General features: G+C 43.7%; 2 protein-coding genes across 4 annotated transcripts; both read left to right on the top strand.

Annotated features, from left to right (window-relative positions):
• The first annotated feature begins 303 nt into the window (after window positions 1-303).
• Window positions 304-14,826, top strand: RNASE4 (ribonuclease A family member 4). Of its 2 annotated transcripts, none has more exons than XM_027083730.1 (2): window positions 304-444; window positions 13,539-14,826. In XM_027083730.1, the coding sequence occupies exon 2, from the start codon at window positions 13,556-13,558 to the stop codon at window positions 13,997-13,999; it is 444 nt and encodes a 147-aa protein (XP_026939531.1). In that variant the 5' UTR covers window positions 304-444; window positions 13,539-13,555; the 3' UTR covers window positions 14,000-14,826. The 2 variants fall into 2 exon arrangements, with proteins under 2 accessions (XP_026939531.1, XP_026939532.1); XM_027083731.1 differs by lacking the exon at window positions 304-444 and adding an exon at window positions 4,618-4,639.
• On the top strand, window positions 334-10,045 carry ANG (angiogenin). 2 transcript variants are annotated; one of them, XM_027083728.1, is made up of 4 exons: window positions 338-444; window positions 4,249-4,372; window positions 4,481-4,639; window positions 9,428-10,045. In XM_027083728.1, the coding sequence occupies exons 3-4, from the start codon at window positions 4,505-4,507 to the stop codon at window positions 9,890-9,892; spliced, it is 600 nt and encodes a 199-aa protein (XP_026939529.1). In that variant the 5' UTR covers window positions 338-444; window positions 4,249-4,372; window positions 4,481-4,504; the 3' UTR covers window positions 9,893-10,045. The 2 variants fall into 2 exon arrangements, with proteins under 2 accessions (XP_026939530.1, XP_026939529.1); XM_027083729.1 differs by lacking the exons at window positions 4,249-4,372; window positions 4,481-4,639 and having other exon boundaries at window positions 334-444.

The raw sequence follows: 14,826 nt of genomic DNA, 5'->3' as shown, positions 1-14,826 counted from the left end.
AAGATTATCTGTGCGGGGCCAAACTGCCTGGCTTCCTGGACTCTCGCCAGCGGACGCCTGGGAGGGGTAACCTCGCTCCCGGGAGCAGGGAGCAGGGGCCAGGGTCCCGCCGTCTGCAGACCCCACAGGCCGTGTCCTCACGGCCCCTGAGCGTCGGCCTCGGATCTCCAGGCTCGCTCCCGGCCCAGGTGGGGACCCACCCCCTCCGCCTGGGGCGGGGGCTGCTCTGATGCCTGCGTCGGAGGCGGGTCCTGGAGGAAGGCGCCTTCTCGGAGAAACCGGGCGGGGCCTCAACTACAAAAAGGCTCGCACCCCGACGCTCCTCTCCTCTTTGCGTTTCTACCGGCTCCCCATCGTCCTCACAGGGAGGAAGAAGCGGGTGAGAAGCAAACACGTCTCTTTCCACCGTTTTGCCTGTTTCTGCAGACTTGTTCTGAGGCCGAGGTGGGTTCACACTTCTCCAGCTCCTTTTCCTCCATCTCCCCACCCCCCCGCCTCCTTTTTAGTAGTTTCATCAGGGGCGTTTGAGTCGGGGGAGTCGCCTCTTAGCAGAGGCAGTGTGGGGCTCGGTGGGGAGGCGTTTGCGGCACCGGACTGGAGGAGCTGAGGAATAGGAAGGAAGGTAAAAGTCCAGTTCTTGTAGAGTCAGAGATTCCCCATTCCGACTCCGATGCTTATTTTCCGCAGCTGAGTGGAGATGCCAGCGTGAAATGCCTGTTGCCTCGAACGTAGGCTCTAAGTGGGACCCCAGAATTGGTGAACCGAAGGAAATCCGGGGAGGCCTACACTTCCTCAAAATTAAGGATTCTTTTTCTTGGTACCCAGGATGATCGCCAGATTTATGAAACAGGTCTTGTCCCGTTTTTGCGACCGCAACTGACACGTGGGAGCTCGTGTTTTCGTTTTCTGTTTACTCCTCTATCTCCTCACCCTTAACCCACCTTCAGCCAGTGAGACGTTCTTTGAGACATTGCCACCAACCTCTTCTCTAAGCTTTCTTAGTGGAACCTTGGGATCCTCAGCTTTCTTATTCTGTGACAGCACATCAAATGGTAACAGCACAGGGCTTATTTAGGCAGGATGGTAAAAACAGTTTCAGCAGCATTCTGGGGCCTGGGGAAATCTCAAGTGAGCTGTAGGGGAGCAGAATTTGCCACCCCAAACTATCTCTGTAGCATATTATTTTAACCTGGTTATTTCCTAAGAAACAGCAGACAAGGGGAAAATCCAGAAAGCCTAGTAGGAGTTAACTTTTTGTAGTAAGAAACATTTACATTTATAAGGGAAATCTCCATTTGTAAGAGTGTCTCCCTCGCTGTACCTGGAAGAGGATGACCAAATATCTACAAACTCTTGCCTGCTGGAGAAGGCAAAGACTTCAGTTTGCATCACAACCCTACTTTTTACTGCGCTTTTCCTGGTACCCTAACATAACTGACTCTCCCCACCCTCAACATCCTTTTTTGCCTTGAGGGGAGGATGGTATTTAAAGAGAGGCTTCTGCCATTTTGGCGAGTTACTCAGTTTTCCTGGGTCTCTCTAATGTGTCCATGATTTTAAACATCTGTTTGATTTTCTCCTGTCAATCTGTCTCATGTCAATTTGATTCTTAAACCAGCCAGAAGAACCTGGAGGGGTGGAAGAAAATGTCCTCTTCCCCAACAGAGCCAAGACCTTTCCTGTGTCATTGGGAACCTCACAATCAAGTCATAAATGTAATCACTAGAAACCCAAGTGACATAATTATCTGAATAGCACATGGCTAACTTCCCAGAAGCAGCCAGAGGTATTCAAAGAGCCACTGAACTACACAGCTACTAACTAGTTAGTGCAGAAGGATAAGACATTTTATATTTCAAGCAACTTTTTAACAGATAATGGGGGTGTTAAAATATTTTGGGAATATATGGAAATATCCAAAGTAGTTTTCTCTTAAACAGCAACTTTTCATTGGCACCTTTAAAATGATCTTTGATTTCCTAGAAATTACTAGTGTGGACTGTGAATGCTGTGTGGTGCAGTGGGAAGCTTCTAGTCCCTGGAACTGCAAATATTCACTGGGCGATACATGTTCTTTTTTCGTTCCTGGTTCCTCATCTGTAAAATGAGGGGTTGATAGATAGTCTCTGAGGTCCCTCTTCTAATTCCGACTGTAGGATGTTGGTAACATGACTCTTATAGGAAAGAAGGTGCTCCAGTAATATGGAGAAAAACTATAGTTTGGCAGAGAGGCTGGGGAAAATCATTCTAGGAAAAGAGGAATGGCTCTGGCTTTGTTGAAAGAGCAGATGTGAGCTTATAAGCAGTCAAAACTAAGGGGTTTGCCGAGTTACTGTTGTAAGCATTTGCCAGTGTGATTCATAAATTAAAGTAGTTGGCCAAGAAAGTGGACCACAGCAGGCCAGTGAAATCTCTCTTTAGTTTTTATTTAATCTTTTTTTGCGCAAAGAACAATCTCTGTAAACAGCTATTCTCCAAACACATTGAAATACCTGGGAAAGAGCGAATGGGCACAGAACAAGGGTTTGTTGAAAATGGAATGTTTAATGTTTGTCTTTGTTTGGAAATAGAGGTGGGTCAGCTGGACTTTGTCCCCATCCTCCCTCAATCAATAGTGTCCCCTAATTCCTGGAGGTAGAGGTGTGACCCTTATTTCCATGTGGACTTCATCCTCTTTTAACCATTACTTCTGTTACTAAATAAGTTTCATGCTTTAGATTACTTATAATACCTAATACAATGTAAGTGCTATGTAACTAGTTGCTGGGGCACAGCAACTTAAAAATTTTGCTTTTTGGAAGTTTCTAGAATTTATTTTCAAATATTTTCGATCCATAGTTGGTTGAATCCGAGGATGGGGAACCTGTGGATGTGGAGCGTTGACTGTAGTTCCTCATTATAAGTATTTTGAGTAAACACTTAGATGCATTTTAATGAAATAGTAAAACTTTCTTTTTTAATTTTTTCCAAAATCTTATATTCTGTTTCATCATAACCTCATTGGGCCAAGGTGAAAAGAAAAACAATTAGAATGAAAGCAATCATTCCCCATTCACCAGCTGACTTTTGGCATTGTCAGCTCTATGGACAGGTTGTGAAAAGGTTGTCGAGTGAAACCCCAGAGGAAGAGAAAGGACTCGGCTGTGTTCAGAGGCTGAAGGCTGCCCCCCAGCACTACTGCATAACTCTAAAATCAGAGGCTGATCTGTTTGTGTGAGTTGGTGCTTGCACTGGTGTTTCAGGCCATGGGACTGTATGTGCTCGATTTTGGAGTGGAGTATCTAATCTCTGCTTTCAGGCGATTTATCAGACTAGGGTGGGGTTGTGTTGATCAAGTCATCTTGATCCCCACAGACTGTGGGAGTTGGCTGCTGCTTCCTGGTCCAGGACTGCTGAGGCAATCAGGGTGTCAGCAATGGGTCTGGCAGCCTTCTCCGCAACAAGTGACTGGTTTGATAAGTCTTTTTTTTTTTTTTGGCCGCATGAAGCATCACGTAAGATCTTATTTCCCAACCAGGGATGGAACCCTTGCCCCCCGCATTGGAAAGAGGAGTCTTAACCACTGGACTGCCAGGGAAGTCCTGATAACTTTTTTTTTAATCATGTTACTTGTATTAATAAATCTGAACTCACTACTAAAAGAAAAAGATCATCAGATTGAATCACAAAGCAAAACCCAGCTGTGTGGTTTGTAATGGCTGATAACTTTTTAAAACTCAATTCTTCAGTTTGTGTTTAAAAAGTGATGTGTGATTAATTTACGGTAGGTGCCCCTCTCAAACGGTGTGTTTGCCCATAAAAGGCAAGTGAGTGTTTGGGCACGTCGTTAGAGGCAGTAGAGCCCCACATCCCGCTGCTGCTCTTTGCTCTGTTAAAACCCAAAATTCAACGGAGTAAATTTGAAGACCTCATTGACTTTGTTGAACGATTCACGAATGGGGCAGCATCTCATCTAGTAGATAAGAGGTGCTCCGAGGAGCTCTTCAATGGAAGGCTTTTATAGTCAGAAGCTGGATGAGGCAAGAAAGTTATTAGCAAAAGAAAAAGAAAGGGTTGTTTCAGTCAAGGGCCCCTGCTGTTTGATTTCAGATTTTCCTCATGAGAAAAACTGGCTTACATAATACCCACCTCACACAGTCTCGGTGATGGTTAAATGTAGTCATGTATATGAGCGCTTCATAGAGTGAAAGGTAACACTGATTATTATAATTATTATGATGATTTCAAGTGCATTTGTTTTACTGGTAGGCAGCCTGTCTTCAGTTGACACCTAAAATACAGGGAGACTGAAAACTGGGAGGTGGGTGGATGACAATAGAAGGCTGAGGATTTTTAAGAAGATAACAGTGTCCTAGATCCAACATCAGTGAAGGTGGGTGCTGAGGGTTTGTGAAATAGTTGGCCTCCTGCTGCTACCTGATATTTGAAACCATAGGATCTATAAGCGATCCTGGTGACCTTCAGTCCACTTTCTATGCAGGCAACGAATCCACTTTGTGAGTGGATGCAATGTCAGTGTTGCACTGATGGTGGAGATAATCAAGTTTACAACTGTGTTACAAGGAACAGAAGATTGAGTGCGCAGTTAGTCATTTGTGGACGGGTAAAGAAGAAAGGAAAGAGAAGCCCAGGACATATGGTAAGGATATTTCCGAGGGTTAGTAAGGGTTAGTAGCTGGGAGGTTGAGGTCAAAGGCAGGGTGCTAACAGCTGTCACATAACCTTCTCTGGAAGTGCTTTCCTGGTTCTGTGAAACCTACTTAGCACCCTTTCATGAAACCAAATTATGTGGGTAAACAGAAAGCACAGCGGAGCAGCATCCTGCCCAGAGACCCCAGCTCACTCTGCAGGCTTCTTCTGAGGCAGTTCTTAGAGCTGGCCCAAGAAACGACATCTTCTGGATCCAGATCATTGCATGGCAGCAATGAAACCTCGGTCCTGTCCTGGGCAAAAGTAAGAACCACGATGTCAGGAAAAGCAACTTTGGGACAAGAGGCCATGTTTATCAAACTTTGCCTCTGGAACAAATCTCTAATCGATTCAGGTGGATTGATAGCTGGCCGGGTCATGCCCAGGGAAGAGGTGAATGACTCTCATTGTTTGTCCAAGAGCAGTGTCCTTGGTTTGCCTGTCTCTGCAGAATTGGGGATTTTTAGATCTAGTCTCCCCACCCTGTTCATCTGATCACTATATAATGAGAACCAAGAGAGGCCTCCAGGTTCACACAGCTGGAACCCATCTCCAGGAACAAACAGCTGGAACCTCTCTTCAGTTGGAGGGAAACTTCCAGGTTTTTGTAAGATTCTTCCACCTGGGTAATCCGTTGTTTTATTTATTTACTTGTTTGTTTATATACTATTTTTAGCTGTCCATCCATTTCAGTGAAACTATTTCCCCCCTTTTAAAGCCTCTGGGCCCAAGCTCATGAATTAAGAAGAAAATGAATTAGATTCCAAAGTTTAAAATGAAAACAGATTTCTTTGGGGAATATTCTATATCAGGGGTCCGCAACCCCTGGGCTGTGGACGGGTAGCAGTCCGCGGCCTCTTAGGAACTGGGCCGCAGAGCAGCAGGTGAGCGACGGGGCGCGCAAAGCTCCATCCGCCACTCCCCACCGCTCGCCTTACCGCCTGAACCATCGCCCCACCCACGTCCGTGGAAAAATTGTCTTCCTCAAAACCGGTCCCTGGTGCCAAAAAGGTTGGGGACCACTGTCCTATATGTAGATAAAGGGAAATTAGTGCGATTAGGAGCAAGTGGAGGTTTAGGAGAGACTCCTAAATTGTGATAAAATCCCCAAAGATTTGGGAAAGCTGTTTGCTGAAGGGCATCCGGAACCCCCCCCCCCCCGCCATATAGGCATTGTATGTGGCTTAACAAGAAAAGAAAACAGAAAATATATTTTTAGCTCTGTTTTCTTTCCTTTTTCGATATTTATTTATTTGGCTGCGCCGGGTCTTAGCTACAGCACATGAGATCTGAGATCTTCGTTGCAGCATGTAGGATCTTTCAGTTGCGGCCTTCAAACTTAGTTGGCAAGTGGGATCTAATCTAGTTCCCTGACCAGGGATGGAACCTAGGTCCCCTGCTCTGGGAGCGCAGAGTCAGCCACTGGACCACCAGTGAAGTCCCAGCTCTGTTTTCTTATAACCTTCGCTGATAATTTCTTTCCTTAAGAAAGTTTTGGGGGAATTCCCTAGTGGTCCAGTGGTTAGGACTCTGCGCTTTCACTGCAGAGGGCGTGGGTTCAATCCCTAGTCAGGGAGCTAAGATCCCACAGGCCGTGCAGTGCGGCCAAAAAAAAGAAAGTTTTGGGTGCTCTTTGAAAGCAAAGTGGGACACATCCCAAGATCAAAAGAAGGTACACTGACCATAGTTACTCATCATTAAAGGTCAAGGTAATTCCCTGGTGCATAAAGTTTGGTGGATCCCTTGAATACAAAATATTGCCTGGGGGGAGAGGAAGAGAATGTTAATTTTTATAAAGACCAAGGGATTGGTTTGAGACAGAGGATAAAGTTAGTCTAAAGAACATTTGGAACAAATTCCACTGACACTTATGTGCTTGGGTCTAGAAGGATATGTGTAAATGGGTCTGACCACCCTTGACCAAATGTGAGGCTCTGTGCCCTTGGCCTAGGCAGATTCACTTCTGGACCACAAATAATCTCTTATTTGTTTTCTTCCAATTCCCTTTTACCTCTCTTTTTGGGAAATTGAGAATTGCATATATGCTTGTGGAAGGTATGAGTGGGGGGAGCAGATGTTAGATAGTGGTGACCACTCTCACCAGTGGTGTGTATTTGCTGGGATTTGGTTTCTGGATGTCTCAGGGAGTCAAGATTACAATAAGCCTGAGCAAACTTTAGCTGAGTTGTTATAGAACGAATGTGCAAATTTTGTAAGTCAGAAACAAAGATATTCCTTTACCTCCGCAGATTGGCACATGAGGACCTTCAACCTCCCAACAAACAAGTGGCTTTTTAGGGTGACAAGCCCTGAGGTAGGGTCAGTCCAGTGCCTTAACTAGAAGTGGTATGGGCTGGACTTACACACCGAGCCTTCAGGGATGTTGCATACCAGTGAGATTGGGCTGCAGACCATCCTATCATCTCTTTCTTCCAGCTGGTGCCTTGTGCTACCAACTAAACTTATACAAACTTATCTTTACAATTCCATGGTCACTGGACTTTTGCTAGTGAAACTAGAAAGGCTCTCTATGCTTTATGAGAACCAGGGAATTTCAGACTTTTAGAGTTAGCAACTCTCATTTTATAGATGAACAAATTTAGGCCTGGAGAAGAAAATGAAGTCAGTCATTAAAAAAAATTATTATTGAGGGTCTACTGTGAGGCAGGTAGTATAATACAAGGTGAATGATATGAGCCCTGCCCTCCTGTAGATTATGCACCGGTAGGAAACACTGAGAAGTAAACAGGTAATTGTTCGCTCAGATCCCATGAATAATGGTTTTGGAATGGCACCCATGAAACCTGACAAGAGGTAAATCTTTATTTTGTGATATCCTTGTGGGCATATACTGAGCGTTGTGACTTTTGCTTTGACACTGGTGACCTGTCCTTGGGCTGAATATCTAAAGCATAGAGTGTTTGGACAGAAACTGTAGACAGGCCTGCCAGCTCACACCCCCTTCGGTGAACAGCAATATCCCCTGTACAATACTGGCACCTCCTACAAGGACCCACTGTTTTCTCTACAGCGTGGGAGACAGCATTCCTATCCACCACTGCCACCTAATGACTCTTTTGGGTACTACCAGCTCAGGTTCTACTTCCAGATTTTTGGACTCTGGGATTCTGGCTTCTGCTCCCTGTGGGACCTTTAAGGACCCTTACAACCTTGACAGCCTGCCATTCTACGATTGCCTGTGACATTAGAAGGCAATATTTGCCCATAGCAGAGCAAGAGACTTAACTGATTACAATTCAAGAAAACTTGGTCTTCCAAAAAACTAGAAAGAGAAAACACACCCAGGAGACTGAAAAGCACAATGTAAATGTAAAGAGCTTGCCGCGTGGGGAGCGTGGCAGCCCAGCAGCTGTGGTGGAGCAGCCGCCATGTAGGACTACTTGTTATTCTTTTAGGTGGGACTCTTCCAATCACGTACCGCTTTCTTGCTAACCTCCCAAGAACACACTTTTGCTGCTGCTATTACAGATCATACTCTTATGTGCTTCACGGAAACCTTTTCAGTGACTATTTCTTTATTTCATAATTGAGGAATGACTTAGTGTATAATTTGGTCATTTCTTAGTGTATAATTTGGTAATTCTTTGGCAGTATACCCAATTTGTCTACAGTTATGATAAAACAGACAAGGTAGTGAAATGCCCCATCAAAGTGATTCAAACTACCACGAGGGCATGACTGTCTCTCTCTCTGAGCCCTTCTGTGTGTCTATCCACATGTACTGTACTCTTTTTCCTCCTAATAAACACTTTACTTGCTTCAAAAAAAAAAAAAAAAAAAAAGGAAGAAAGAGAGGTCATTTCGCTCACCCTGTCACATGCCTTCACATGTAACCAGCAGAACCCCGAATCCTCTTGTCTTTCTAGAGCCACAGCTGTACTCCCAGGGCTGCTTAGCATCACTACAGGCTCAGTGCTACAACCTGTGGCCTCTTTAAGGGCTACAAAAATATGTTTATTGACTTACACACAAGAAAAGCACAATATAAAAATTAATAATTAATTTAATATCCATGACACTATTCCATTTATTCTTTTTTAAATAAATAAATTTATTTATTTATTTTTGGCTGCGTTGGGTCTTTGTTGCTGCGCACAGGCTTTTCTCTAGTTGAGGTGAGTGGAGGCTACTCTTCGTTGTGGTACACGGGCTTCTCATGGCGGTGGCTTCTCTTGTTGTGGAGCACGGGCTGTGGGCACGTGGGCTTCAGTAGTTGTGGCGCACAGGCTTAGTTGCTCCGTGGCATGTGGGATCTAACCCATGTTCCCTGTGTTGGCAGGTGGATTCTTAACCACTGTGCCACCTGGGGAGTCCAAGACTTGGTGTGTCTTAATGGTCTTTGTGTTCCAGGACCTAGCACGGTGACTGGTACCCAGTAGGGGCTTATGTAGGGTTTGTTATTAAATTAGTTAATATGAATGAAAGAGTGTGAATGGATTTTGTAATGCTACAACTGGTAGAAATGTAAATTTTCAGGGATAGGAAAGAGGGGTTGGGGCTGGAAGGTGTGTTCAGGAAACTTTTAAATAGACTTTCCAAAGGAATCGATAGACAAGACATATGAGACTAATGAGGAAAGGAAAAGAAAAAGATATGCTTAGGTGATGGACGATACCTGATTTATGACGCCCGGTCAGAGGGAAAGGTCCCTGTCCTTTTAGCCTAATTTGGCAATGCTATTCTGTGCCCCTACTGCATCTCCATTTTCTCTTGGTAGGAGCTTTTGTTGAAAGAGATGGTGATGTTCCTGAGCCCCCTGTTTTTCGTCTTCATGCTGGGTCTGGGTCTGACCCCACTGACCCTGGCTCAGGAAGACTACAGATACAGACACTTCCTGTCCCAGCACTATGATGCCCGCCCAAAGGGCCGGGATGACAGATACTGTGAAAACATGATGAGGAGGCGAGGCCTGACCAATCCCTGCAAAGACGTCAACACCTTTATTCATGGCAGCAAGAATGACATCAAGGGCATCTGTAACGATTTGAATGGAGAACCTTACGAAGGCGATCTCAGAATAAGCAAGTCTCGCTTCCAGATCACCACTTGCAAGCATAAAGGAGGGTCCCCCCGGCCTCCATGCAAGTACAGAGCCACAAGCGGGTACAGAGTCATTGTTATTGGCTGTGAAAATGACTGGCCCACCCACTTTGATGAGTCCTTTATCACTCCAGCGCAGTAGCCTAGAGCTGGCTCTGCTCTTTTTTCCTTGCATTTCCCCCTCTTACTGTAGCAACATTCATTGCTAGGAATCCAGAAAATGAGCTGCTGATCTTTTTGTTTTCTGTTTTACAATATGCTTAATAAATAAAAACGTCTCTGAAATCAGTAAAAATCAAAGTCTTCTCACTGATGGTTGGTCTATTGATCTTTCCCCATTTTCTCTCTTCAGCTGTCCCCTGAGAGGGTTGGATGGGATAGAAATGCCTTTTTCCTTATCAGTCAGTTCCTTATCAGGCATGAAGGAGGTGGACTTTACCTTTCCGTGAAGGTAAGGATGTTAAATTCATCTTACCGAGACTGCTGGGAAAATTCCAGGGCTCAAGGCCACTAAGCAGAATTTTTAGGAGAAGCAGATTGTTTTGCTGTCACCGTTAATAAGCCAGTATTACTTTTACAAATGTTAAGCCCTAGGAAGAAGAGTTTAGGACTAAATACCAACAGATTAATTACACTCTCTCTCTCTTTCACACACACACACACACACACACACACACACATTTGTAATCCTGCATGAATACAAAAATCCATTCAGGGTAGCCACTCTTACCTTAAGCAGGAAGTAATTTGATATTGCTTTGAATGGAACACTGCCAGGATATTCTCATGGTTATTTTATATAAAGATCAAAAAATTGATTACTATAATTATTTTCTCTTTAATCTTTTACTTTCTCAACTGACGTCTGGCAACTCTGAGGTCTTGGGGAGGTCATAGAAAGATTCCAAGCTTACCCTTTATTCTTCTTCAACTTGATGTTTTTAAGTAAATACAAACTTAGGTTAACAATCTCTGTAAAATATGCTAATTAATCCATGGGTTCAGTGGTTAACTTCCTGTTACCTAATCTCATCAACAGATACCTGGATATTTTATTTAGAAAGTAGTTAATAAATTACAGTTATGCATCACTAGTTTTGCCATCTTATGAATGACTATAGTGGTCACAGTATTCCCCATGGTGGCCTCCCCTGCTGCCTACATGCCCTCAAATGGACCAAAAGCCCTGGCTCCTCAATACCTGGGTTATAGGCCAGTGTCCTGGTGCCACAGAGAGCCCACCCTCACTGAAAGTACTCAATTTATGGAGAAAAGGATGAAAAAGTACTCAATTTATGGAGGAAAGGATGAAAAAGTACTCAATTTATGGAGGAAAGGATGAAAGGTTATGGATACATACTCAACACATGAATATATCTGCCTTGAATTCATCTATTTCAAAATTGAAAACATTGTCATTTCTTTCTGAAGTAGGGAGAAGGGTTTTCCAAACCTCCTTTATTAGAAAATTTGTCTTGGGACTTCCCTGGTGGCGCAGTGGTTAAGACTGCGCCTGCCAATTCAGGGAACACGGATTCAATCCCTGGTCTGGGAAGATCCTGCATTCCTCGGAACAACGAAGCCCGTGTGCCACAACTACTGAGCCTGAGCTCTAGAGCCCACGAGGTGCAACTACTGAGCCTGCGTGCTGCAACTACTGAAGCCTGTGCACCACCTAGAGCCCGTGCTCTGTAACAGAAGCCACCGCAATGAGAAGCCCACACACCGCAACGAAGAGTAGCCCCCCACTCCCCACAACTAGAGAAAGCCCGCGTGCAGCAACAAAGACTCAACACAGAAAAAAAAAAAAAGTTCTGGAAATGTATAGTGTTAAAAAAAAAAGAAAGAAAGAAACTTTATCTTACTATAAAATCAAAAAACTCTTAGGAAGCGAGAAATTTCCAGAGTTTGATAGACTATTTGGATTTTTTTTTTTCTGGTTCTCCAACCAGGACTGTCTCCCTAATATTAGGCAAAGGGGCTTCCAAACAGACTCTTGCCAACTCACGGTCTTGATGGGGAAAGTCAAAGGCATGGACCATTATTACATAGATCACATCACAGTTGTGAAAACTCACATCTCCAAACATCTACTTAGAGCATTATTATTGCATACCCTGCCCTGGTGTTAGGACAAATGACACTTTCCCAGGAAATCATGTGGCATTGGGATAGGGTTCTTCCTGACCTGCTGATGGAGCTAGCAGCTGAGTAGCCAACCCTAGTAGTTTTTGCTCTTGATCTCTCGTTCTCTCACAACCAAAGTTTGTTTAGAATGAAATGTTGAGTCACAGGCAAGTCATTTTATCTCAGGTCAATCATTTGAAGAATTGAAATCCTAATCCACTATGTTTTGTTGACTTTGCAAGGAAAAGAGAAGAAGCACCCCCAAATGTCAAGTCCTTTGAAGAATGGTGACATGAAAGAAAGAAAATTCCATGCACTTTGGAGAGGAAACATTTGTCCAGGGACATAGCATAAATTCTAGTAGCTGAGATATTTTGGCTTAAAAAGAGCCTTCATCTCTTGGGAATACAGATTCTCTACAAAATAAGAGGGAGGGTGTCAATAATATGTGCAATTCAGTTTAGTTGTTAGTATATCAGATTGAGGGAACAAAGGAAACCAAGAAAAATGGAAATTGTAAAAATGGCCACTGCTGACATATACTGAACACTTAACGGTAGGCTAGGCATTGTGATAAGCACTTTACATTGATTTTATCATTTATTCTTCACAACATTCCTAAGAAGTAGGTATTATTATTATGCTTATTCTACTTGTGAGGAAATATACTGAGAGAGGTTAAGTCATTTCCCCAAGGTCACACAGTTAGTGTGGCAGAACTAGGTCTTTGGGATCACAGTATCAAAAGAAGTTCTTACTGAGATTTGACGTGTGCAGTGGAGAAAGCCTTTGGGGCAAGCTCTAAACAAAAGTACGTGTTGGGAGGATTTAGGGATCATTTCATTTTCTGTTGTAGGTAGAATCTTGAGATGCACCCATTGATGTCTACATGGGACTTCTGTTCATAATGTTTTTCCATGTCTTGTTAACTCAGTTGGTTACTATGGCTGAGGTCATGGGTTTGCTCTTGGATGAATAGTTTAATCTACTCTGTAGCTAGTCATCTTGCTAAACCATGTTGTTGGTCACAAAGAAGCAGGATGAGAGAAAGTAGACAGAACTGCGCAAAATTGGATTTGGGAAAAGCAACCCAAAGTACATTGTTGTGATGAAGCTCTTACCCAAGTGCCAAGTGTATCTTCAGAAGTTGTATCCAGTGGTCCTGGGGTTGAGGGGTAAATCGAACATCATTTCTTCCCGCCATCCTGCTTCCCACAACTCCTTCACTTCCCTCACTTCCCAACTCCATATCGCATATATGCGGCATCAGACACAGGAATATGACATAGAGCTTCGTATCTTTCTGTGCACAGGCAAAAGGTGGTTGTGAACTTAGAAGCTGGCGTTTAAAAGAATGATAGTTATGTTTGATCCTAATCATTATCGTTAAGGATAGGCTGTAGGTGGAATAAAGTGCAGGTCCCTCGTCAGCCGTTTAATCGCTCACACGGGGTGATCCACCATCATGAAGCAGCCTCTTTGAAACAAAGGACAGTAGTAACCATATATATCAAACTAGGAGTTCAGCTGGGGCTAACCCTTGGACTGCATGTGTAGAAAATGGATCTGTCTGACGCTCCAAAAATTGTCCTTTCTGCTTTGGGTTGCTCACTTCCTGTTGAATCAGGGATGATTTTGCCTGCCCCTTGGTTTCTCTCTAGGCATCTCCAAGGTAGTGATGGCTCTCCAGACGACCCATGCATTACTCCTGCTCTTGCTGCTGACCCTGCTGGGGCTGGGGCTGGTACAGCCCTCCTATGGCCAGGATCGCATGTACCAACGATTCCTGCGACAACACGTGGACCCTGATGTGACAGGAGGCGATGTTGGCTACTGCAACTTGATGATGCAAAGACGGAAGATGACTTCACATCAGTGCAAGCGCTTCAACACTTTCATTCATGAAGACCTTGGGACCATTCATAGTATCTGCAGAACCGCCAATATTCAGTGCAAGAATGGCCGGATGAACTGCCATGAGGGTGTAGTGAGGGTCACAGATTGCAGGGAGACAGGAAGTTCCAGGGCTCCCAACTGCAGATACCGGGCCAAGGCCAGCACCAGACGTGTTGTCATTGCCTGTGAAGGTAACCCAGAGGTGCCTGTGCACTTTGATAAATAGATGCCACCCAGCAGGGGTTATGGCCCAGCTGCTGGCCTTTAATTTACTCCTTAAATAACAATGAGTAATGCATTTGAGCTGTCCCAGGCTCCGTCTCCACTGCTTCTTTCTTTCCTTTTTTTTTTTTTTTGGTTCATTATATAACCAATTCTGTTAAATACATTGCATGAAAGATGAGACATAAACTTATAATGAATCTGAGCTTTTCTGTAATAAGCTTCCTTCTATAATACTGGTCAGCTTTGCTGTCTCTAATCTCATCCTCTGGAATTTAGTCATTACTTAGCACTTCAAGAATTTCAAGGTGCTTTCATCTAAGTTATCTCATTCTAATACCATAGCACCCTTGGGATGCTAGTGTTGCAATATACAAAAGTGTTGCTAGTGTTGCAATATACAAAAGTGCAAAGTTAAGAGATTTGCTAAGACCAAAAGGTTAGTAGAAAAGCTGAGACAAAAGTCTAGTTTACACGGTTACTAATCCAGGGCTTTTTCCACTTCATCACAAGGAATGTTTTGAAAATATCTGGTTTCTGTTCTTCCCAAATGTCAGCTGTTGGGGGAAGCATTAAAAATTTGGAAATAGACACTGGCAACATGAGAGCTCTATCTGTATAATGCGGCAACCTTACTGTGTTTGGATCTAATAAGATCAAGAAATTATACAAGGGATTTTCTTTTCCTCTTCCCAAACTTTTGAGTCGCCCTAGTAAGTCAGAGTATTAAAATGTACTTGATCATTAAAACTCTTCCTGACTGAAAGATTTTTCAAGTCTTCCTTATAATAAAGGAAATAAGGTACCTTCAATTCCAAGTATTTTAGAAGA

This window comes from Aethalodelphis obliquidens, unplaced genomic scaffold (genome assembly GCF_003676395.1).
Source record: "Aethalodelphis obliquidens isolate GAN/ISIS:26980383/991018 unplaced genomic scaffold, ASM367639v1 scaffold51, whole genome shotgun sequence".
Classification (NCBI taxonomy): domain Eukaryota; kingdom Metazoa; phylum Chordata; class Mammalia; order Artiodactyla; family Delphinidae; genus Aethalodelphis; species Aethalodelphis obliquidens.
Note: the sequence above shows the minus strand (reverse complement) of the source record. Positions and strands in the feature narration are given on the sequence as shown.